We start from the raw sequence: 26,474 nt of genomic DNA, 5'->3' as shown, positions 1-26,474 counted from the left end.
TGACCATATGTGGGCTGTTCATGAGCCTCGCCAAGAAGGGATCAGATCCTGTACTGGGAAACCAGGAAAGTGTTGCGATGGCACTAAATATAGAGCTCATTGATAGCTGTAATACAGCTGTGTGTACAACCTGTGTGGATAAGCCAAAAACAGATTTTTTCTGAATTCAGGTGTTGAGCATGTAAAAACTACGCCCTGTTAAACGCATGTGCTACATTATGGGTGTAATAGCAGATACAGTACATCATAATAGCACAGCTGAGAATTGAGAGCTGGTTTCCAGTATAATATTACAAACAGCACCAACTGTAAGGCTCCATTCACACGTCCGCAACGTGTCTTGCGGATCCACAAAACTGCAATGTGATTTCCGCATTTTGCGGACCGCACATTGCCGGCACTAATAGAACATGTCCTATTCTTGTCCGCAATTGCGGACAAGAACAGGCGTATTCTATTTTTCTGCGGAACGGAAGTGCGGATCGGAATAGGAATGAATGTGTCCGCAATTCCGTTCCGCAAAATGCGGAACGAAATTGCGAACGTATGAATGGAGCCTAATAGTGACAAAATACTTTTGAAGTATGTGACCTCCCATCCGGTAATTTACATACAGTATTGGCCATTGCAACATAATACTGAGAACAAAAGTGGAAAATAGACATTGTTTCCACCAGAGGTCGCAATAACGCTTGTGCAAGCGCAGTGAGCGGCACAGGCAGCGCAGCGATGCTGCCTGAAACAACCAATGACAAGGCTCCTTACAGTAAGCTGCCAGAGCTTATGGCACACCGCTCTGAAGTGAGGCGGGAGATCCTCACTGGCGGGGTAAGTGGCCTTGCTGTGAAATATAGTGGGGGTCCCGTATCGGAGCGCTTTTTTTTCCCCTACAATGAGGAGTCTGAAGCGTTCAGCCGAGCGTGGTCTCTCTTCCCTGCTGAGTGCGGTACTGAAGACAGTCTCAATAGAAATATTAACTATTTGAATTACTGTAACTTTCATACTCCTCATCGGCTAAAAATACTCCTCAAAAACGGTAAGAGGAGTATTTTTACTCTTCCAGAAAAAATGTAGCGCAACCTCTGGCTTCCAGTGTCATACTGACAAGCGGGCATGCTGATCTACAGTCTGCATCACCAAGATATATAGTTTTAAATACAGTGTTTTTTTTCCTCTAATTATTGTCCCTTTAAGCTCTGTCAATGTCACAGGGAAACTCTTCATTGCTTTTGTTGTGATAAACAACAGATCTGTGTTGACAACTTGGAGATTTAGACTACTTGAAGATTCCCTCCTAAAATCCTAAGTGAGGTTAAACAGTCTACCACTACCTTTCCTTACAAAATGGTCCTGAGATTGTTATGTCAGTAAAAAGAGATCTCAACCTGCATGGTCTGAGGCAACCTCCACTCCTCCACCTCCAAAATCAAACAAGGGTTCACCTTCCCCACTTCCATGTGCCGAATAATCTTCTAAGACTTTGGCAGGGTCCTGAAGAAAGATAACCAGAACTGTGATATTGTCACTAGAGCCTCCTTCTTTAGCAGCTGACACCAGCCTTTCAGCAACATGTTGTCCATCTCCACCATTCTCCTGAAGATAACCTAAAACAAGGCCAGGAACCTCAGATGAAGACACTGCATCATAAAAACCATCACAAGCCAGGACAAGAAAGTCTTCTGAGCCACTGAGGGTATGTGAGGACACATCTGCTTCTCCAGACACATATGGTTTTTGATCAATATCACCTGGAAGCAAAATAAATATCTTATACATTAGTATGTGATATTAAAACAAACAATGAAAAGCTTGTAAATTGCCAAAAACAGACAACTAAGTGTGGAATGTCAGGCACTTGGCTTCTGTTTGGGGTAGTAGGATAGTGTGCCCACTCAACTGCAATCATTTTGAATCCAATGTGACAATGTCTAGTAGAAGCCAACAGACAATATTACATCATTGACACAATATAACTGTGGCCTAGGAAATACACAGGATGGGCGCTGTAGTACGTGAATCGCCACTATAATAACTGTTCTCGTGCTACAGTGGAAGCTCTGTGTTAAATGCATAGACAGTAATAGCTATGACTTTTTGTAGAAATACACAAAACAGATTGCATACATGTATGCAGCTTGTATACATAATTCCTGTAAGAGCATATAGGTGTAAACAAGGAACACAAATCATATCCTATCAGGTGTGATTATGTTTTCACTGCCTAGCTTTGTCAATCAAAATGGACAGAGCTTGGTAGCTGCAGAAAGAGCCGAGCTTCTAGATGTAACGACAATGCCCCTATTGCTCCTGGAGGCTCATTTGCATACATTAAGCCTTCAATTTTCTCAGCAATGCGGGCACATATGAACATGGGACCAACACAGATGCTTTCAGCTGGCAAGTGCATATGCAACAGGTCAGCCAGTTTCATAGATACAAATCTGCTAATAGATGCCCTTAAAACAGCACCTCCAAAATACTATACTTTTATCTTGTGATCTTAAAACGCACCAGAGTTTTCAAAATAAAAGTTTCCATAATAGCCATGTTTCTTTGTAAAATCATAACTGTGAAGGAACAGGTGTTTTTTGGGCTTCCCTAAAGTCTTTGTCAGCCATATTATCCCCTGTTTTAGCTGCACAGCTAGATGCATATCTTTCAGAAGCAGGGTCATCTCCTTTCTATGAAATCTGCCTCCACTGTACTGCTGTGACGTCCTTTCCCTTACTGCCCACTATGTTTGTTTTCAGCTCCGGAGCTCCCAGACCTGATAAGAAGGGATAAATGACACAGAGACACAGAAGACTCCTGTGAATTCAGAAGCAGTTAAGAATCAGTTCCTTTATCAGGCTAAAGATCTCAGCTAGCTCTGACACTCCACCACTTCCTCTCTGACATCTTCTGAGTCTCTGTTACTTGGGACAGATCTTGCCTGACAACAGGCAGCGGACTGCAAATCTGGTGGAAGTGAGAGCCCTAGTGGCAACGACTTTACTTTTTTTTTTTTTCAGGTGGATGTAGACATTTTTTTAATGAAGTGATTTTGAAATTTGCTGGTTTAACCATTCTCTATTAAATGAAATAAAATTGTGTGTGAGTACACACAGTGACTCCAAGTATACCTAGCAGAAATAGGGTGCAAGGAAAACGATCTTTTGATGGAGTTATAAAAATTACTTACCAATAGCTCTGGACACAGCAAGAGTCCCATTGACTCGCCAGCACCCCATAAAAGTAACACAGCCTCCCAGAGATTCTATTCTTTTACGTTCATCCTGGAAAAAAAAATATTTTCTTCTATGACTTTTTCTTTTAATAAAGACAAAACAAAAAGAATAATGCAGGTTGAGGTAGAGAGCAGAGCTCACCTCTCTCTCTGGCTTGTGAGGCTCCATGAGAGTCACTGGATTCCCTTGCCGTACAAGAAGAGCTTGAGAGTCGCCCAACCATGCCACATGTAGCCGATCACCTTCCAAAAGTGCACACACTCCAGTGGTACCACTGCGCAGTCTCTGTAGTAAAACAAAATACATGGGCAAAATGTAAGAAAAATAAAATAATTTAAAACACTCGCATCCAATTTTTGTTTAACCTAAATTTTTAAAACTGCTGTGCTCTTAGACAAGTGACGTCCTTTTTCTCCTTGGTAGTAGTTTTACACAAAATTTATTTGAATAAAGTTTGTTTTATTTTAGCAGAAGGGATAAGAAAGCAACAATTCAACAGTTTAAGAAGAGCCTCATGCATTTACCTGTCTTCTTGCTCTTTTAAGGAACATAGCATCTGTACGCTGAAAGGCTTCCTTTAAGGCCCTGGCGGGATCAGACATCAATGCCTCATGACGAGCCACCATGACATGGACGTGGGAAGCAGCATAATTAGCAGCATCTAGCCCGCCGTGCCCATCAAAAATGGCAAAATATGATCGCTCAACGCCATCCTGAAATTTTAATGATAAACTTGATTCAGCATGCTTCATCAACATCTTAACTGTTCAAAAAAACGAGATTTTTGTATAACTTACCAGTAAAATCTCTTTCTCGCTCTTTCCTTGGGGGACACAGAAGACCTTGGGTATAGCTCATCTCCATAGGAGGCGTGACACTAAGTGAAAACTGTTAAGCCCCTCCTCCACAGCTATACCCTCAGCCTGGAGAGAGAGACTGCCAGTTGCGTGTCCAAGCAGTGAGAAAAGGCAAAGTCCAACAAGGAACCAACAAGCCAACTACCCAACGGGTAACAAAAACTTGGAAAACGTACAGAGAAAAAACAATGAATGGGTGGGTGCTGTGTCCCCCAAGGAAAGAGCGAGAAAGAGATTTTACTGGTAAGTTATACAAAAATCTCGTTTTCTCGCCCAGTTTCCTTGGGGGACACAGAAGACCTTGGGACGTTCAAAAGCAGTCCAAAAGGGGGAGGGACCACAGCACCAAGGTGAAGCACCCGAAAGGCATCAATGAACCGCCGCCTGTAAACCCAGGCGGGGTAAGGCAGCATCTGCCAAAGTCAGAGTATGCACCCTGTAGAACTCAGTAAGGCGTGCAAGGCAGACCTGTGGCCGCCGTGCCCAAATGCACGGCCGAAGCCCAATGCCTCCGGCCCAGGAGGCACCGACCGCTCTGGTGAAAGGAACGGTGACACCAAAGACAGAATCCTGCCCTTGGTGCGGTAACCTCAGCAATAGCCAATCTGAACAAGCGGAGGAAAACCACCCTGGAGTCTGTCAACCCTATGCACAGCCCTCCTGGAAACCCAAGAGGCCGAACGACTGCAAGAGTCGGAGATCTCCAAGTAAAAACGGCAAGGCCCAAACAACGTCCAAATAGGTGAGGTGTTGAAGCGAAAGGCAAACACCACCTTCAGAAGGAAGGAAGGAAGGAAGGAAGGAAGAAACGGGATGCAGAACAGCCCTGTCCTGGAAAAGACAAAGCTCGTAACAAAAAAAGGGGCCATTCCGGCACCCGTCAGAGACACGACTGATACGGAACACAACCGTACAGGACAGAAGGGGTAGAGAGAACTCCTGTAACGGCTCCAAGGACAAGAATGGAGCGCCGAGAGTACAGTACAGAGGAACCAAAGAGCCACTCCGAGGAAGAAGGTCTGGACATGCCCCGAGGGCCGGGGAACGCTGGAAGAGGAAGGACAGCGCCGACACTTGACACTTCAAGCAAAGGAGTCCCAGTCCCAGGTCCAGGCCGGACTGGAGAAAGACAGAACCATGGGGGGGAGAAGGGCAGAGTGGGGAATGCCCAGCTACCCACCGACACCCAGACAAAAAACCCTAAGTCCAACGACAGAACCTGGACGAAACACAGCCAGGAGCGAACAGTAGCGAGCCCGCTGGAGTCACCTGGGCAAGCGGATAAAAACCCAATGTGACCAGGCGCAGACCAGTAACACGGGCAGAAGGGTCGGCAAAAACTGGTCCCGTCGGCCTCCGAGCAACGTTGTCCCGTATCCACCCGGAGTGGGGGAGCAGAAGGACAGACGGAAGGGAACCGAAGGGTCCGCCCAGCATCCGCCAGATGCCAGGACAAGACAGGACAATCTGGACCGAAGGGCAGTCCCCCCAAGTTACCAAGAAGGTAAGTCTACAGCAGGACCATAGCCTAGAATGGAAAACGCAATCTGCACCCAGCGGGAGGACAGAACGCGGTAGACCCAGCAAGAGGCACACAGCAAATACAGCCAGTGTGAACAAGGGAGACAGTACGAGACCAAAGGAACACCGGAACCTGGTAGCAGATCAGACCGAAGCGTAGAGGGCGCCAAGAGGAAGGACTCATACCACACTGCATCCGAAGAGGAGGAAATGGTAATAGGCGAAGGAACCATAGTCCCGCCAGAGCCAACGAAGAATCCGAGGGGCGCTGCAGACAACAGCACGCATCTAGGAACCACGAACACTTCCCGGGAGGAAGGGCCAACGAAATGAATGAGTACCACCCAGCTCGGTGCAGTAGAGAGCACAGAGCCCTCCGGGTCAGGTGGACAGAACGATCTCTGTAGAGACGAGTGCAAGGCTTGCGGCAAGTAACCCAAGAGAACAAAGGGATGTCGCAGGAAGGAGGGGAAGCATACGTACGAGCAGCCCCGTAAGCAGTGAGAAGGCCAACCCACCTACGGGAGGAGAAGGCAGAAACGGCCCAAACAACGCACAAGAACGGCCGCTCCCTGCAAAAAAGACACTCAGAGAAGAGGGCCAGCCACAGAGTGCCCCAGCATCTATGGAAGTGCAAAGTGCAACCTGAAAGGGAGTTATGCATAAGCCTAGCATGGCACGCGATGGAACGTAAGCAGTCCGCCCCGAAAGAGGGGAAATGTACCTGGCAAACTGCAGTCGGCAAGAATGCAAAGGCCCACCCCAAAAGGGGGTGACGCCTAAGGCCGTACCTACTCCAGAGACATAGGACATACCATACAATCCTGCAGGAGCGCAGGAGGTCCACCTAGTGAAAGGGGGACATGCACAGGGTTATCCTAGCATTAAGAGAGCGTGCAATAATTCCCCCAACACCGAACTTTGTGAGAGTGCAACCACTCCGCCAATGAAGGGGACATGTACAAGTCCAGCACAGCACGTACAAGGACAGCCGTGAATCTCATGAGCGTGCAAAGGTCCGCCCATGGAATGAGGGGTGGTCACACACAAGGCCAGCACCGAATCCAATGGGAGTGCAAGCGTTCCACCCATGTACGGCGCTGGTGCGATGTGTAAACATGACGCCCGCTTGCACGTGCAGCGGGCGTCATGCACATGGCCAGCATCTCATCCAGGGAGAGTGAGAGCACCCTGCCATGTACGGGAGTCATGCACATAACCAGCAACGTACTGGCGAGAGACAAACACAGTCAGTGAGAATGTGTGTATGTCGCCTGAGGAAGGGAGGCATGCCCATGGCCGGCAGCGAATGCGAATCCAGTGAGAGTGCGTACACCGCCCACGGAAGAGGGGCCATGCACATGGCTGACAGCGGATCCAGCGAGAGTGCAAGCACCCCGCCATGGAAGGGGTTCATGCACATGGCCAGCAACGCACCGGCGAGAGAACAACCACAGACAGAGGGAGTGTATGCATGCCGCCTGAGGGAAGGAGGCGTGCCCAAGGCCGGCAGCGAATCCAATGAGAGTGCAGCATACCACCTATGGAAGGGGGTCATGCCTATGGTCAGCCGCAAATCCAGTGAAAGTGCAGCGTTCCGCCTATGGAAGCGTGTCGTGCACCTGGCCAGTACCGCATCCGGTGAGAGTGCAGACTTCCGCCTAATAAAAGGGGGACATGCACATGATCGGCAACAAATCCAGTGAGAGTATAGCGTTCCGCCAATGGAAGGGGGTCACGCACATGGTCGACCGCGAATCCAGCGAGAGTGCTGCGTTCCGCCAATGGAAGGGGGACGTGCACATGGCCAGTACCGTATCCGGTGAGGGTGCAGTATTCCGCCTATGGAAGTTGGTCACGCACACGGCCGGCAGCGAATCCAGTGAGAGTGCTGCGTTCCGCCTATGGAAGGGGGACGTGCACATGGCCAGCACCGTATCCGGTGAGAGTGCAGTATTCCGCCTATGGAAGGGGGTCACGCACACGGCTGGCAGCGAATCCAGTGAGAGTGCAGCGTTCCGCCTATGGAAGGGGGACGTGCACATGGCCAGCACCGTATCCGGTGAGAGTGCAGTATTCCGCCCATGGAAGGGGGTCACGCACACGGCTGGCAGCGAATCCAGCGAGAGTGCAGCGTTCCGCCTATGGAAGGGGGTCGTGCACATGGCCAGCACCGCGCCCAAGAAGGTCACACACAGGGCCAGCCCGCAGCCAGGGAGAGTGCAGTATCCCGCCTGGGAGGGGGGGGGCCATGCCCATGGCAGGCACCATACCCGGAGAGGGTGACGAATGCCGCCCACAGAACTGACCGCATGCACCTGGCCCGCGCTGCATCCCGGGAGAGGGCAAGAAACCGCCCAAAAGGGTAAATGCACCTGGCAGCGACGCAGGCTGGGAGCGCGAAACCATGCCGCCTATGGAAGGGGGGCATGCAGACAGGCAGCACCACTGCGATGAGGCTGCAGCGTCCTGCGCAGCCCACAAGAATCTGCCAGACATCTGCCCATTCATTATTATTTCATATTTTTTTTTTTTTTTTTTTTATTTAAAACAGCCTCTCTGAGGCTAAAGGGGAACCACCATATAGGGCACAGATTCTCTTGATGCAAGAGAAAAAAGGGGTGGCCAACCATACAGGCCCATTGGGAGCCGGCCTGCACCCAAAGGGTTAACAGGGAGCCGGCCTGGGGGCCGGCGCTGCGATCCACTGGGGGCGGAGGAAGCCCCAGGCGGGAAGAATTCGCGCCTGGAGAAGTACCCGCCCCCTCCAACAAAGGCCAGACTTTCGCGGCCTAGTAGGCCGTAAAGCCGGGGCCTAAATTTGTGCGGCGCCCGGCCGACCGGGGCCGCATAGTATTATATACCGCCGGGACTGAGGCGGAGCGGCGCATTAAACCGGCCGCGGGAGCCCACCCCGCAGGCCGGAAGAGTCGGGCCCAAATGGAGTGCCGGAATTGCGGCCCCGCAGGCCCGATGGCGGCCCAGCAGGTCATTGCGGCGCCCGGCCGCACCGGAATGTCCATGCCGGCCGGAGGCGAGGTCTGTCAGGAGCGGGCCCCAGGCCCTGAGCAACGCTCCGGTAAGGAGATGGGGGGACCCCGAGATCGGGTGCCCGCGTAGTATCATATACCGGCGGGACATCAAAAGATAAAGGGGGACAGCAGCTGCATGTCCTATGGGGCCAGGAGGGGGAGGGGGGGGAGCAGGGAGCAGATTGCCGCCCTGCGGCACCCCAGGGGCCTCAGTGGAAGGGTTAAGGTTTGTCCAGGGATTCGAACTCATGACCTCTGCCATCAGAGGCAAGGCATTCACCATCACAGCTATGAAAGCTGTTCAGAGAGGCACAGTATGGGCCATGGGGGGGGGGGGGGGGGGGGTTAGGCCCGCAGGAGACCGGGTGGTGGTGGTGGTGGTGGAAAGGGGGGGGTCGTAGGGCTGGAGAAGCCAATCTCTCACCATAGCCGTCTTCACCCTCGGTCCATTCCAGCAGGGTCGCCCCTTCAGCTACTGGCACCGTAGTGGCAGGACGCTGGAAGAGGGGCTTGGCGTGCGGGCGACCCTTGCGCTGGCGGGATACAGGGGAGCTGGGCTGCCCTGGTCCACCTTGCCTTCTGTGGGGGAGGCAGCAGTGCGGATGACCGGCACTGGCGCAGCTCGACCCCGGGAGAAACAGAGAGGTCTAGTGCGACTCTGTTGTCCCTGATGATCTGGAACAAAAAGAAAAGAAAAAAGTAAAAATCAAAATTTAAACAAGGAGAATCAGCCCTGCAGTAGCAGGGAGTGTCTTGCCTCCTTGGACACTAAGCAAAAACTGGCAGTCTCTCTCTCCAGGCTGAGGGTATAGCTGTGGAGGAGGGGCTTAACAGTTTTCACTTAGTGTCACGCCTCCTATGGAGATGAGCTATACCCAAGGTCTTCTGTGTCCCCCAAGGAAACTGGGCGAGAAAAGGAAGATATTACCCTGAGATAAGCATTAAAGCATCTAAAAAAAGAATAATGAATAAAAGGTGGCACTTGTATGATGACCAAATGCATTAAAGGGGTTGTGATAACCCCCAATGGTTGTAAGCTGTGGCAAAGAAAAACCATCAGCAAACCCACTGTTCCCTGCTGAACCAAAAGTGGCTTGGTCCTGTAATCACTGTGGCCAAGCACTGGCTTCAGCTGTCACATGTGCTACAATGCCACATCACTGCTAGTCATTGGACCAAGCTACTTCAGGTCTGGAGGGAACTGAAAGCAGCCAGGAATAGGACAGCGGCGCTTGTACGCAGACAGGTGAGGTTGTCTGCCATCGGTTGCCACCATTTAGGTTGCAGATATCGAAGTGGATAGCAGCAAAGTGGATGCGATCTGTAAAGATCTCTTCACATCATGAACATTTTCTGGGCATAAACAGAATTGCAGCGCACATATTTAACTCCTTAAGGGACGGAGTTTTTTTTTTTTTTGCGTCTTCGTTTTGCACTCCCTGCCTTCCCAGAGCCATAACTTTTTTATTTGTCTGTTCACATAGCCATATGAGGGCTTGCTTTTTTGCGGGACAAGCTGTACTTTCCAATGCCACCATTTAATATTGCATATCATGTAGCGGAAAAAAATATATAAAAATAAATAAATAAAAAAAAAAAAATGGGGAGAAATTGCAACAATTTAAATTTTTTTTATTTTTTTATTTCTACTTGCCATGTTTTGACCCCTATAACTTTTTAGTAATTAGGTGTATGGATGTTTTTGCGGGACGATCTGAACTCTTTACCGATACCATGATGGAGCGTGTATGACTTTTTGATCACTTTTTATTAAATATTTTGTAGAAAATGAACAGAGCAAAAACAGCGAATCGGCCATTTGGACGCTTTTTTCCCCATTTTGCTGTTTACCGTATGGGGAATATATTTTTATATTATAGGCGTTTTCGCACATTGCGACACCCATGATGTGTATTTTTTTTTTTTATTATTTTAATCTTATTTGGGGAAAACTAGGTGATTTGAATTTTTCTATATTTTTTTTTAAGCTTTTTCTTTTTACACTTTTTTATAGTTCCCATAGGGAACTATAACAATCAATCATCTGATTGTTATTAACATAGATTCCAATGCACTTGCATTGGAATCTATGATGATTTTACTAGTTTCCTATGGAGCCCTATTACAGGCAAGGGCTTCATAGCAAATACTGCTTACATACTGCTGCATACACGCTCCGGATCCTCCGATCGCTACACGGGGGAGCCGGAGCGCAACCGAAAGTGTGCACTTTCAGTTTCAGCGCGCTCAGGATTGACCACAGCATTTGAGGGGTTAAATGTCAGCGATCTGCATTACTGCTGGTTGCGGACATTAGCAGCGGGTGTCTGCTAGAAGAAGCAGACGGCCACCCGCGGCTAAAACGCCTGCAGCGGGCAGGCGCCATCTTTGAACACCCGCCCAGCGCCGTACATGTGCGTGAAAGGGTTAAAATCTGCAGCATGTCTGTTTAGATCTTGGATGTGTTAGGGGTTTTCCCCATGGTGTTCAATCGGAAAAGTAAAAGTCTGCAACAAAACCTACAGATCAGCAGCAAAATTGGCAAGTCTATATAAGTTTCAAATATCAAAGCCACCAAGGGTGCACCTAGCCTTTCTGCTGCCTAAGGCAAAAACTGAAACAGAAAACACCCCCGCCCCCTTCCCAATTTCTTAACCTAACCCCTTCCCTTCAGCCCATGGCCCTTCGGCTGCCCCCTTCTTGCCCCTACCTGGTGCTGCCTGAGGCGATCACCTCTCAAAGCCACTATACTCACCTCCCCGATGAAAGATGATGTGATTTACATAGTTTTTTTTCTTGTTTAGGCCTCCTTCAGACCAGCGTCTCCTGTGCGGAAATCATGCTCCATGTGCGAGTGTGATTTCCCGTTATGGACACTGCTCGTTTCGCAAGAGCGCACAGCATTATAAATGATTTATAATGCAGGGTGTCTCTGCATGACCTTACTTCTACAGAATTATACTGACAGCATTAGGTCAGTATAATTCTGTAGCTACATCACTTAACAAAATTCTGCCATAAAAGTCTGCCTCAAAGTAAGCCAACCAATAGTAGGTATGGAGTCATAGAAAAAAGTGTGTCTCCCTGCAGCAATCTAGAACAGGTCTAGACAGTCTTTCTAAGTTTATGACTTCTACAGGATAAACAAAGCTGCCTCAGTGTATTCAGATACATTTAAAATAATTCATTATTTTAACAAAGATTAATAGGATCACAAAACCTCCAAACCTAAAAGGTTTGTCTCACTACAGCAAATGGCATTTATGATAGTAACATAGTACATAAGGCCGAAAAAAGACATTTGTCCATCCAGTTCGGCCTGTTATCCTGCAAGTTGATCCCAAAAAAAAACCCCAAAAAAAAAAAAAAAAAAAAAAAAACCAAAAAAAAAAAAAACACCCTGTGAGGTAGAAGCCAATTTTCCCCACTTTAGGGGAAGAAAAAATTCCTTCCCGTGTAGAGAAAATGAATACAAGGCACTTACTAATGTATTGTGATTGTCCATATTGCTTCCTTTGCTGGCTTGATGCATTTGTCCATCACATTATACACTGCTTATTTCCAGTGTTTGCACACTATAGTAAATAGCGCCTGCCTACATGCACTCCTGCAGTCCTGGTCACCAGAGGCCAGAGCCCATTCCTATAGTGTGCCAGCTTGGCCAACGCTGCTGGATTACAAGGGGGCCATAACCATGGAAATGAGCAGTGTATAATGTGATAGAAAAATGCTTCAAACCAGCAAAGTAGGCAATATGGACAATCACAATACATTAGCGAAATGCCTTGTATCTATTTTATCTGTATGATGTCATTTGCTGAAGCGAGACAACCCCTTTAAAAGATTATTTACATATTTATAGATTTCATTTTACCGTGAAGCCAAATAGCTGGTTAAACTCCAAGATTGACACATGACGATCTTCCATTTTCCTTCGTGTGTTGCGTATGGCGTGAATAGAGACATACAAATTGTGTGCATTGCTTGGTGGTGAAGGTAACTGTATCTGCCACTCGCTGGCAATCTCTTGGAGACAACTAAGGCAACGATGAAGTAAGGCGTCAAAACGGAGAACTATAGAAAAACAAATTAAATATGACCGTATTAGACATACAGTAGAAGTCACATTGTAAACGAATGACCCTAATAATAATTCTTCACCTTGAATGCTTACTTTTACATGACATGTAAAGCTTTAAAAGAGTGCAGATTGATTCTGCAGGGTAAGGAATTTTCCAAAGGCATTTACAATTCAGACAGCCTTCGACTAATCTCTACAAACGTTCAATTCACAAAATAAAATAAAAAATAATTGTATTTACCAAGATGCCTTCTATTCTACTATATCATAGGAAAAATAAAACTGGGCAGTTAAAGGTTTCTTCAGGAATGAAAATACTAAAATATTATTTTATAATAAATATATTCACAAATACCTTTCATTACTTAGAATGGCTTGTTTTGTCTAGGGAGCAATCATTAGGAGAAATAAAATGGCAGCCATCCTATTACTACACACAAAACAAGTTACTTCACAATAATGAGCCATAGCGCTGCCTCATCCTCCTCTCTGCTCTGCCTGTCAGGAATCATGATCCTGAATACAGGTGTATCTCTGTGGGAATGGAGAAGATGAATAAGCAGCAGTCCTTGTATGCAGTGTCCATCATCACAGCCCCACATTACCACAGTCTGTCCTGTCCGTTCTCTCTGTACTTCATGTCTCCTCATGAACTAAATTCCCCAGGGATTCAGCTAAAGTTCTTATCGTCTGTATTCAGGACCATAATCCCTGACAAGTAGAGAGGAGGATGAGGCAGCTCTTTACCTCAGTGTTGTGGAGTAACTTGCCCTCATATGTGATCAGGAATCAGGATAGGTTTTGTGTGAACTAATGGAACAGCGGCCATTTTGTTTACCCTGATGATTGCTCCCCAGAAAAAATGAGCCATTATAAATAATGAAAGGTATTTGAGAATATATTTATAATAAAGTAATATTTAAGTATTTTCTTAATTCCCGGAGAACCCTTTTAAATGGACTCAATCACAGACACAAACAAAACACATACCATTTCTCTCCAACCTATCATACGGACGTGTATACTGGGTTATGGGAATCTGATCCCTGTAATGATGGGGCTATCCTCTGTCTCCTCTACCAGGCCTATAAGCTCATGGCCTATTATTGGATAGCTTCAGATCCACCAACCATACGGGAGCTTAAAGGAAGAGTTCAACATCATATCCGCCTAGAAAGATTTGTTCATCAAAAAAGGTGCAGGTGAAAGAAATTGGTGGCTATATGGGGACAATGCATTGTGAAATATAATCTTGCTCTCTGACAGGGAGATATAGGGGTACAGTGGGCCCAAGTGGTATGTCGAAATGGAGAAGGAAGGGGTTGGTAGATGTCCCATCAAATATATTCACTATTGCATAGTCCAAAGCGTAGTATGTATCTCTACAGATAAGTCTGGGTGGAGTTCAGGTGGTAGTATAAGGGCTGGATTATGTACTCCCATAATGGAACGCCCAAATGGATGGCTCTCGACACTCACCTTATGGACTACTGTGGAAAGTAGCAGAAAAGTCTTCTGCAATACGGTCTATTGCGCACCTACCGTATGTGAAGGGTAGGAAGGAAGGGGGGATAATTTGGGGTTTTCCGTTTGTTCTTTTGTGTATGCTCTGCGAGCAACGGGTTTTTTTGTCAAGAAAAACGAAATAAAATCAATAAAAACTACCTGAAATAGAAAACATTTCATTTATCTGTCATTCACTGACTTCAAAGGTAAAAAACAAACAAAGAAGCTCCTTTCAATCAGGTTTCAGTTATATTTGGCAGAAAAAGGTACAACAGACAAGACTTTCTCCCGTCAAAAATAATTAGAACTAAGCATACTGCAACTGATGCTTAAAACCCATTCAAACAAAACGGCAGATCTGTTTTCTTGTTCCTCCAATAGGGGGAAAAAAAAAAAAAAAAAAGAAGAAGAAAACGAATTCGGGTCCACTCACACGTCCGTAGAATGGATCCAGACCCATTCATTCTCCACATTTCCAGAGAGCGGCCCCCGAAAAAACATAGAACATGAATAGGCAGTTCTATGGGGGTGCCAGCCGGGTGTATTGCGGATGCGCAAAACACCACGTACGTGTGAATGGACCCTTAATCAGTAGAAGCTGACCATTTCTCTAAAAAAAACTATAAAAAAAACACACATATACTTTAAATGGATGCCTCAGACTGAAGTCATCCGTTCACCATACAATTCCATTGTAAAAAGAAATTTATATTGTTACCACTGGAAAAACAACAAAAAAAAACAAACATACTTTTAACCAGACTGTTATGGATACAAGAACGTGGTGTACTGCGTTTTTGTATCCCCCCCCCCCCCCAACGTATACGTCAAACGGAGGCATAAAATGGGATGTGAATCCACCCTAACTTGTGTAACCCGCAGAATCCAGAAAGTTGTACTCTGCTTTTTTTCCCTAACAGTAGCTAGTACATCCAACTACCAAGTTTGCAATTTTGCCCCATCCTGAAGTTGTGCATGCGCCCTGCATGGGACTGCCAGAGAGAGCCGAGTACAGCGTTCTGCTATTTCCAGCAAACTTCACAGAAATGGGAAGGGCACATGCTCAACCTGTCACTCCATCAAATGGGCACAACTGGACCCCTGTTCTCACGATTGGCAACTCTCAGATCCCCAGCTATCAGTCCATTATCCCCTATCCTGTCAAAACTTGGCATTACTCCTTTAATAGAACTCCAAGTTCTTCATCATGGTAGAACACAACATTTTTATTCTCTTTTGTAAAGGCAGACTTGGAGAAGAAACAATAGAAAATAAATCATCTGCTTTTCCATGCCGGATGCATTTCTCACCAACAGAGGAGGCCACCACACCACTCAATACAAATAGTAACTACACAGCTAGAGAGACTGACACTGCCATGCCATAAATTACAATCTGCACAATGCTACGCTTTGATCTAGCGTCCTGTGAGCTAGGAAGAGAAGCTTATGTATTGTGGTCAGCGTTATAAATGTCTTCCTTTACTGGCTATAGGAATAGTCACATGCAGCGCTCCAACCAATGATTAGCTTCACTGGTGACGTGACCACAAACTGCACGACTCCATTGAAGCCAATCATTGGCTGCAGCAGTGCATGTGACCCTACCCACAGTGCGGGGACCAGAAGATGATGACAGCGGAGCCAGCGCAGAGGACCGGCGCGGCATGGAGCAGGTAAGTATGAATCTTCTGTTTCAGGGGGCAGGCTGCCAGTACTTGCTTAAAAAAAAAATATCAATGTTCCTGGAAAACACCTTTAAAAGGAGTTGCACACTGAAATTCCTAAAATACCATAAGCTAGTGTACACTAACATAAAAATCACTAAATGCCTCACCCCTTACAGGGAATGGCATGTAAAAACTGAATATGGTGGCCCTATGCCAGTACATATCAGTTTATAGCATTTTAAATGGTACCCATCACCACAAAATGCAGGGCAAACTGCAGGCAGCGCGTTATAGAGTAGGAGGTGCTGAGCAGATTTACTGAATCTTTTCCCACAAAACTGTCAAACTTGTAATTTATACATCTACTGTTTCTGAACTTAAAGGGCAGCTGTCAGCAGGTTTGTACCTATGAAACTGGCTGACCTGTTGCATATGCACTTGGCAGCTGAAAGCATCTGTGTTGGTCCCATGTTCATATGTGTCGGCATTGCTGAGAAAAATGTTTTAATATATGCAAATGAGCCTCTAGGAGCAACGGGGCGTTAGTTACATTTAGAGGCTCTGCTCTCTCTGCAACTGCCATGCCCTCTGTGCTTTGATTAACAGGGCCAGGCAGGTGTGATGACATTTACACTGCGTGGCCCTGTAAATTTAAGTGCGGCGTATCTTCCTGCCCCTTCCCGGCCCACTTTTTTAGACCTGGCATGAGCAGGGAAAAGATGCCGATTGTGGCGCAACTAATTAATATAGGCGTATTTCAAGCTAATAAATGACCCCCCCCCCCCTTAGGGTGTATACACATGACAGACCGCAAACCACTGATCCACAGAACAATTGACTTTAGTGGGTCGGTGTTCTGCAAGATGCAGCCAAAGATAGGACATGTCTTTCTTGGCATGGCCGCATGAACCCGGAAGCACACTGAAGTCAACAGATCCGCACTACGATGTAGGGTGCACATGGCCAGTGTCCGCGTTTTGTAGATCCCTGGTTTGCGTTCTGCAAAACGGATATGGCCGTGTGTATATACCCTTACACAAAGAATGCCATTAATCACTGCTAACACCTCCCTGTGTACACCTGAAGTCAGAAAGAGCAGAGATTTAAATGTATAAATCCCAATTAACACAATCTTTTCCCACAAAACTATGTTAATCTGCTCTGCTTCTTCGGCTCTAGAACCTGTTGCCTGCAGATTACATTTCATTTTGAGGTGACAAATTCTCAAAAAAAAACGTCAGCTTATGTCTAGAGAAAGTGCAACCGGTACAAACAGTAACTACACACATAATTCCTGGCTGGGTATCATACACCTTACTTACGATCTTCAGTCTGTGCATCATTTTCTGTTCCTTCCACCACATCCTGCTTCCTCTCAACAAACGAGTCCAAGTCTGCCTGTAGGGTCTGGTGGACAGCGGCTCTAACTAAAGAGGCAGCCAGCCAAGTCGGACCGCTCCTGCAAAACACAGAAAAGTAAGAAGGTGCAAGACCAGAAGCCATACAACTAAGGGAATAAAATGGGAGACTAGATATTATCTATCACCTTTTCATCTCCGAAACTTACAAGGGGTTTTCCAGTAAGAAGAAAAGTATTTCCATTGTGTATTAAATGGAAAAAAAAAAAAAAAAAAAAAAAGATATACTTACATTGCTAAAAGGTGCCATGTCTCCCACGCCAGCGTTGGTCTCTGATCCAGACAGCCCTCTCCATCATGGCTAATGGAGACAGAAGGGGTGAGCTTTGGCCGAGTTCACATCAGCGTTCAGCCTGTTTTTCTGCTCTGTTATAGAAGCAGGAGAACGGAAAGGACGGATTCGGCACATAACGGAGCCTACAGGCCCCATAGACCATAATAGGGTCCGTTACGTTTCCGCTCAGAGGAAGATTTTTGAAGTGGAAACATAAGTCGTGCATGCAGGACTTTTGTCTCCGCTTCAAAAATCTTTCTCTGAGCGGAACCGAAACGGACCCTATTATAGTCTATGGGACCCGTAGGCTCCGTTATGTGCCAAATCCGTGCTTTTCATTCTCCTGCTTCTAGAACGTAGCAGAAGAACAGAAAGGCTGAACGATGATGTGAAATGAGCCAGTCAGCCAGCCCCTGTCACACACAGAGCAGGTCATGTATCGATCCTATGTCCAGCACAAGCTGACAACCGGAGATCGGGGGCACCTTTTAGCAGTAAATCAGTCAGCCCACTCTTTTATGTATAGCTGTCACTGCAATGTGGCGAGCTAAAGAGCAGAGATGCATATCATACATGCATACATTCTTATACATGGCTACAACTGAATGTTTTTTTTCCATTTTTTTTGGGGGGGCAGATGTGAAACAAAATCAGCAGCAAGTTGGAGGCAAAATGTACATGTAGATCTTGCAGCTGATTTCAACCTTTTGCATTACATTTTGGATTACACACGGGTCCCGGCATTCATTGGTGGCAGGTGGGCTTTAGAAGAAGGGAGAGAGGGCTGTACGGGCAGGAGAACTCGCCTTACAATCCTCCCAGCAGCCGTGCTCCTCTGCTCTTAGTGAAGCCGAGGAAAGTCAGTGAACCTGGAGGTGGTGGATGAGATAAGAGGGTGTCTGAATACAGGGCTGGATGACTAGCAAAAGAAGAGGAGAGCGTGCATTAAAAAAAAAAAAAAAAGTTCGTGAAGCAAAATGTGAAAATGTTTTTATATAATTTACCCCCAATTATCATAATAAAATGGATAAGAATTGGGTAAAATATTTCAACTTGCACACCTAGTTGTCTCTTACCAGTTATGCCATTTTACCCTCCCATCTGACTAAAATGTTAGGGCTCATGCACACGACAGTATGTATTTTTAGGTCCGCAAAAACATTAATTTGCATTTTTTTGCGGACCCATTGAAGTGAACGTTTCCGCATAAAGGCCACACAAAAAAACCTCTACGTTTTTCAAGCCTGCACCTGGATCTAAACATTTTTGCAATTGCATGGATTGGAATTAACGATTATTATAATTCAGAGCTGAACCCGGAAATACCTCCATTTTCATTCTAGCAGCCTCCCTGACTTAAGCATCGGAGCAGTTCATGCCCCGATGCTCTCCTTTGCCCTGCGCTAAATCGCGCAGGGCAAAGGCATTTTTTGGAGATTAACGGCTAGGGCAGCACTAAAGCCCGCCCATCAGAGGCGGTGACGTCACCGAACACACTGCCGGGCGGAACTTTCCACCCGGCAGTGTGTTATCGAAAAGCAAAAACAAAAGAGACCATGCTTCGATGCTAGGCTCAGAGGGGCTGCCTGGGTAAAAAAATAAGGGTATGTCAGATATGAACCCGGACAACCCATTTAAAAATTTAGTATAGCTAATAAGTTATTCACTGGAATCTATATGTATAGCGCCACCTGCTGTATGCCGCTTTTTCTAAATTATCTCTCCAGCTCACTGAGGTTGACATACATGCTCCGTTCCATCCTTCAACTGCCACCAGCTGCAGGAGAAAGGACATGCCCCCTGAAAAGCTGTACACCCACTGAGCTTCCTAGCAGAGTAATGAATGGGGAGATCTCTGGATCCATGTGAGGTACAGGGCTGGTCCTAGCTTTGTTAGAAAGAGACTGTCATTTAATAGGTGATATGTGTAATGTGCCTAAAATGGAAGAGATGATGTGGGGGTGCTGTGCTAGGCCATACCCACCACCTTTGGGAAAAGCCTTTCTTTCTCAGCTCCAACATAAACAAGCTGCAGATATCTTATCAAGAAGAAAACGTAAGTGCTTGTGTGTCCCTGGTTAGCAGAACATTTCCTGTACGGTACATGACAGGAAATGCTGCCAGAAAGAGGAAGCCCAGCAGGAAATGTGGTCACAGGCAGACACCATTGTGATACAGAGGAAGCCAGCCAATAACTCAGTGACGAGGAAAGCCCAGGAAAATGACAATGCCCAGTGATGAGGTGGGCAGGAAAATGACGGTGTGGTCACGATTTACAGTACGCCTGAAATAAAATGCATCCTGTCTGTTAAATGTACATTGAGTTTTGGGATGCAATCTGTAACATGGGGTTCCTATAACAGAGTGTCTGATCATTGACTGAACTGGGATATGGTTAACTAACTGTAAACTTTTCACGTCCGTCAGATTGGTACATGGGGGTAGACATCTAGGTCATGGCATTAGAAAAATGGCAGCACAGCAATATTGGCATGGCTTCACAGAACCCATATTCATGCTTACTACACATCCATTGTGCAGTCCTGTGAGGCCTATAGAAGTCACAGCAAGGATATGAAGACCCTCATACTGAGGCCTCATGCACATGACGGTACGTATTTGGCGGTTCGCAACCCACAGATCCACAAAATACAAATATCGGCCGTGCGTATGCCACATTTTCCTAATAGAACTGACTATTCTTGTCCGCAAAATTGTATGTTGTATAATTTGTGGAACAGTGGCCAATTAGCCTGCATCCGCGCTCCAGTCGGCCAATTAGCCTGCAGCGATCAAGTGGCCACTGCAGCCAATCATTGGCCTTGGCAGTTATGTACCGTTCTTCGACACAACTGCCATGATTAGCTGCAGCAGTCACATGCCATGCAACTGGGGCTGAGCAATTATGGCCCAAAAAAAATAAGAATATTAAACTACATGACAAAATAACGTGGTCTTAAGAACCCCATATGCAGTTGTGCATCTATACCCGGGGGAGCAAATCCTGCACATGTGGTCCGTTGCTAATGGTGATCCCCAGCAAAAAAAAGCTTGCAATGGAGGATGCCCGCAGCGGACCACAAGAACATTCTACACTAGATAGCAAAATGTGTGGATGTAATTGACTCCTGTAATTCGCCCACTGGCCCCTGGTACTGCCCATACGGCACAGGTAGGTTAGCGTTAGGTCCCATGCCACTTGATATACCTTGACGGGTGCGCGGACTCCTGCATGTCCTAAATATAAGGATATACTGGCTAAAGTCTCATTTTAACATCAGTTTAGTCATATTTGGTTGATTGCATCCACCACAGCAGTGCACCTATTCTTGTAAATGTTTATTTGATATAATCAATCACATCCACACATTTTACCATCTGGTGTAGGATGTTCTTGTGACACTTGTAGTCCGCTGCGGGCATCCTCCATTGCAAGCATTTTTTGCTAGGGATCGCCATTAGCAACGGACCACATGTGCAGGATTTGCTCCCCCGGGTATAAATGCACAACTACATATGGGGTTGAGCATTTCTTGCCTCTTAAAGGGTTTCTACCACTTTGATTTCACATAATTAGGTGTCAGACACTAGCGATCCGCTAGTGTCTGCTCTGCCAAACAATCCTGCTATAATAGCTTTTGGGGCAGCCGTTTACCTAAAAAAAGAACTTATATTGATATGCTAATGACCCTCTAGGTGCTATGGGGGCGTCATTAGCACCTAGAGGATCGGTCTACCGTCACAAGATGCCCCCGCCCAGCGCGTCCCTCCAGCCCGCCCATCTCCTCCGGAATGCGATCAAACGGACGACTTCACGCGCATGCGCGGCTGTATTCGGCGCATGCGCATTGAATGTCCGACCGCTTCCTTGCTCAGACATCTCCACTGCGCCTGCTGCCCCAAAAGCTATTATAGCAGGATTGTTTGGAAGAGCAGACACTAGCGGATCGCTAGTGTCTGAAAGCTAATTATGTGAAATCAAAGTGGTAGAAACCCTTTAAGACCATGTTATTTTGTCATGTAGTTTGTATATGTATGCCTGAAGATGTATAAACTCCAAATTTCAATGTGCCCCGATTTCCATCCTTAGGCAACATTTAGGTGCACCTGTGAGGCCTGCGTCATATTAGTCAGCCTTGGGTGGGACTCACAGTCTCCTCTCTTCTTCCATTGTATGTGTGGTTTCACACTGGCGGTAACTGAGCGGTTTGCTGCGAGTCGCACCTTATGCTCCCGTAATTCGCCCACTGGCCCCTGGTACTGCCCATACGGCACAGGTAGGTTAGCTTTAGGTCCCGTGCCACTTAAGATACCTTGACGGGGTGTGCGGGCTCCGGTATGTCATCAATATAAGGATATACTGGCTAAAGTCTCATTTTAACATCAGTGTGAGTAGTGCCCCTTTTCTTGTAAATGTTAAAAAAAAAAAAAAAAAATGAAAAAATCATCTTCATTATTTCAGCTTTAATTCCTAACGACCCAGGACGAGAATGCTCGTCCTGAATGGCCGGTACTTTGCGCCCCCCCCCACCCATGTGCGCTGCTGTTACTGACAGCTGGATCCGTGCTGCATCCACCAGCATCGGTGATAACGCCAATGCCGGTGGATTAACCCCTCATATGCCGCAGTCAGCGACTGTGGCATATGGGAGGTTTGCGCTCCCTCTCCTTAGCCATTGGGTCCCGCACTGCATGGCAGGGACCCGATGGTTGCCATGGCAGCCCCGATGCCTTACACAGGCATCGGGGTCTGCCGGCTGCAGAAGCCCAGCAGATCCAGCCTGAGGACTGGGTATCCTAGGCTACTGTCAGCGTCTTAGGCCCCATGCACACGGCCGTTGTTCACGGCCGTGTGCGGGCCGTGGAACCGCGGCCTGGATCCCTTCCTGTGAGCTGGAGCGCACGGCGTCACTGGTTGCTATGACGCCGTGCGCCCCCTGCTGCCGGCACAGTACAGTAATACACTGGTATAGATCATACCAGTGTAGTACTGTATTGCGGCGGCAGCAGGGGGCGCACGGCGTCATAGCAACCAGTGACGCCGTGCGCTCCTGCTCTCAGGAGGGATCCAGGCCGCGGTTCCACGGCCCGCACACGGCCGTGAACAACGGCCGTGTGCATGGGGCCTTACTGTGTAAGACGCTGACAGTTCAATTCAGTAAAATAAATAATTATTGCACTGAATTGAAACAGGGATCAAACCCTGAGAAGGTGAAGTCCCACAGTAAATATAAAAAGTGATTTGTCCTTTTCCCAAAATAAAGTGAAAAAAAATAAAATAAATAGGGGGAAAAAAGAAAAGTAGACATATTAAGTAAATGCCATTCAGAAAATGATCTAAACATGAAGTAGACATATGGGGAATGTAAAGTAATAACTATTTTTGGAGTTATTACTATTATACAGGTAGAGAAATTTACATTTTTCATAATCTTTGATAAATTGGATATTTTTTTTAATAAATAAAAATGAAGTTATCACCACATAAAGTGACACGTCAGATTTTCTAAAAATGGCCGTGTCCTTAAGATAAAAAATGGCAGGGTCCTGAAGGTGTTAAAGGTGATTATTGATTATAATCTTGATAATTTTTCATACATTTGAAGCCATTATGGACTACTAAGTGAATTATTGCTTAACAACCAACCAATCTCTTTCTAAGTTGCTGTAGTAATGCTATGGGTGATGGTGCCCCTCCGGTCTGTAGAATTCCCTCTGCCCCCTGCTCTTCTACACAGGTTCCATTTTATCTCCATATATTACTGCCAGGGATCTGCCCACTGATGATAGCAGCGACTGTAGCAGCTCGCCGACTGATGGGTAGCAGCAGTGCCCGGGCCACAGCCTCCTCTTTCATGCGGGGTAAGACAACAATTACCACTGTGGGCTAACGGCAGCATGGGACAGGCACTGTGACAGAGCCGCTCAGACTGCAGGCCACAGTTATTCTGGTATGCCGAGACCTGCAGCGAGCGGAGGAGGCAGCCTGGGAGCTGTGGGAAGAGACCAGGGACGGCAGGGAGAAGCAGCTGGACCTGAGCTCCCTAACGTCCATGCGGGCACTCCTGCCAGGAGGTGGTGAGGGTATATAACATGAGCAGTGCCCTTTCACAGCTCAGATGGGCTGCTAGTGCCCAGCCTAACAAAACACATTTTGTGGCTTGTACACTACAGCTAGGGATGAGTGAATCGACTCTTCGGATGAAACATCCGAAGTCGATTCGCATAATACTTTGTACTGCAGCATGGGACAGGCAACTAATCCCTAACTACAGCTGGATTGCGGAGACGCTGGTGCACTGTCCGCAGCCACAACGTGTTGAGTGAGGCCGGACACCGGTGGCTCACTGCACTGTAAAAACCATCCGCTCACCAGGAATCTTCCCAGTCGGTTACATTGCCAATCTGCCCCTGGTCACCACAGTCCTAAAAATACACGTTTGGTGGTGGCTGCGGCTAATTTTCTGGGAGAACAAGACTTTCACTTCATCTGATCCTTCTCTCCCCCATCATCATCTGTCAGCAGCTCCCCATACACAGACTGTCAGCAGAGCCCACCATTCTCAGAGGGTTCGGCTGAAAATACACTGATGTATATGGGGACCTTAAAGGGAATCTATCACCATATAATCTGCAGAAATACATGAGTAGTACAACACATAACGAGTCCAGATCTCCATCTTTTAGTCTCCTCTTGCACTGGTTCCTCCTGCTGTTAGGAATCAAAGCTAAAATACACAGTCTGGACTGCTGTGCTAGCATAATGGAGAGGAGTCCTGTGCGCGTGCACAGCAGTCCTGACAATCTATTTCAGAGCCGCTTTGTTCTGCGACTAGAGATGATGAGGGCCAACCTCAAGTTTGTAAAACACGGAGTAATGGCGTTCAGAAGATAAAATAAAAGTGTGAGTCCTCTTGCATATGACCACAGCGTTACATGGATCCCATCAGTGGTGCCCATAGACTGACGGCTACGTACTGTATTTCCACATTTAAACGTAGGCAAGCATTTTCTTTTTACCTCACAGAAAAGAATCCTAGAATTCTGTATAAATGCCTTCCGCTATAAAACACCCTGCGCACAAAGCTAAAAAAACACGGCCATCTTACACTGTACACTGGTAAACGTGGAATAAGTTGTGCTTTCTTCTATTATATATATTGTCTCTTTTCAGAGGCAGAAAATCAAATGTATCATCTAAATATTGAATTACGTGGGGATTGTGGTTGCAAAAGGTTAATGTGAACAAATTTGGAAAAGGCCAGGGAGGTAGAAATAGCAATGTACCGGCGGTATGTCAGGTATGAGGGCTGGACCTGCTGGGGCAGCTCCACACTCCCCCATCTCAAAAGACTTTCCAGTAGTTTTGGGGGTATGATTACATGAGGTGGATGCGTTGCGGATTTTCTGCCTGCGGTGGGGTCTAAAATCCGCAGCATGTCAATTTCTGCTGCTGCTTTCCACCGCGGATGAAAGGGGAAATCCAGTGACAAATCCGCATGTACCACAATGTGCATCAGAAATGCCACTGTGCAAAGTCGACTTGGTGACATAACCACAATGGGATGCCCAATCTGCAGCCCTCCAACTGTTGTAAAACTACAACTCCCATCATTCACAGCTGAAGGCTGTCCAGGCATGCTGGGAATTATAGTTTTGCAACAGCTGGAGGGCCGCAGGTTGGGCATCCCTGCTTAAAGGGGACTTCCAGGAGCTTTATAATAGCTATCCTCAGGACATGTCATCGGGAGGAGGGGGGCATTTATTAAGACTGGCGTTTTACACCCTGCGACGCCAGTTTTCGGGCGTACAGGGCCTGACAATATCTACGCGCCTTATACACCTGCCCTGAAGGGTGCATTTCGCTGGGGTTAATCTGCACCACTGGTTCATTTCTTGCAGATTTAGCAAAACTGCATCCCCCCTGCTGCTGTGATACACTGTGGGTATTCTGCACCGAAAATGGAGATGAAAAATCTACAGTGAATGCGCCCGGTGTGAACAGAGCCCAAAAGTAATCACCAGGGCGATACTGTGCGGGTACTCCTGGGGCTGGTGCACAACGTTCCGTCCGCAGTGATCACCCACATGCCTGTGGGAAGGTGTGACTGCTGCGACTTCTAGTCCCCCACGGCCTGAACCACAAGAAGCCACAGACTACCTTCACAAGATTTCATTAGCTTGGAGTACAACTCCCATCCTCCTCCACAGGAGGAGACAGCTACGCCCTCACCTGCCCCCCACCAGCCTCAGCACAGATTCGGACAGCTCCCCCTCGGCCTCGTCACGGCTCACGCTGCGGGTCTGCGGCCTCGGCTGCCCCTCAGGTCCGGCAAGGTCTTGCAGCACCGCAGTCAGCAAGGTCCGAGCCGCCGTTGCCTCTTCCTCTGCCGCCGCCATACCGCTGGGTAGCGGCTAGTTCCACTTCACAGCAAGGACCGCCTGACGTACGGACGTCACGTGATGGTCCAAGTCACGTGGTGCAGATGTTGTCGGCTGTGAGGGCGGTGGTGGCAGCTGCTGAAGCGAATGGCATTTTACTGACCAAATGGCCCCGTTTATTTTGGTGCCTTTTTATTACCCGGGCACAGGGAAGAAAACTAAATGGAGAAGTACTGTGGAAAGCTTAAAGGGGAGGTTCATCTTTGCAACCACAATTTTTTTTATTCTTCCAGTTTGTCTACAATAAAAAAAATGGAGCAACTCTGTAAATAATCTTTACATGTGCACCATTTATAATTTATGGTCCAGTCAGACATTGTGTGATGAGACGCTACTGCGTCATACAGTTTATTCCAGCTCTGTAGCATCCCTCCAGGGCACAGATAGCTGATTCGCAAAAATTGGAAGCCGCCCGTGTGCCTTCCGCAGTTTGCGTAACGGGCAGCC

At 47.1% G+C, this 26,474-nt stretch overlaps 1 protein-coding gene across 1 annotated transcript; it reads right to left on the bottom strand.

Annotated features, from left to right (window-relative positions):
- Positions 1-438: 438 nt before the first annotated feature.
- On the bottom strand, positions 439-26,026 carry PPM1F (protein phosphatase, Mg2+/Mn2+ dependent 1F). The gene is made up of 7 exons (XM_044275553.1): positions 25,819-26,026; positions 17,216-17,352; positions 12,512-12,711; positions 3,752-3,940; positions 3,369-3,512; positions 3,182-3,275; positions 439-1,748 (listed from the first exon to the last, which is right to left on the bottom strand). Exons 1-7 carry the CDS (start codon positions 25,983-25,985, stop codon positions 1,381-1,383), a joined length of 1,299 nt encoding a protein of 432 aa, XP_044131488.1. The 5' UTR covers positions 25,986-26,026; the 3' UTR covers positions 439-1,380.
- Positions 26,027-26,474: the final 448 nt, after the last annotated feature.

This window comes from Bufo gargarizans, chromosome 1 (genome assembly GCF_014858855.1).
Source record: "Bufo gargarizans isolate SCDJY-AF-19 chromosome 1, ASM1485885v1, whole genome shotgun sequence".
Taxonomy (NCBI): domain Eukaryota; kingdom Metazoa; phylum Chordata; class Amphibia; order Anura; family Bufonidae; genus Bufo; species Bufo gargarizans.
This window is presented reverse-complemented; position numbering and strand designations above follow the sequence as displayed.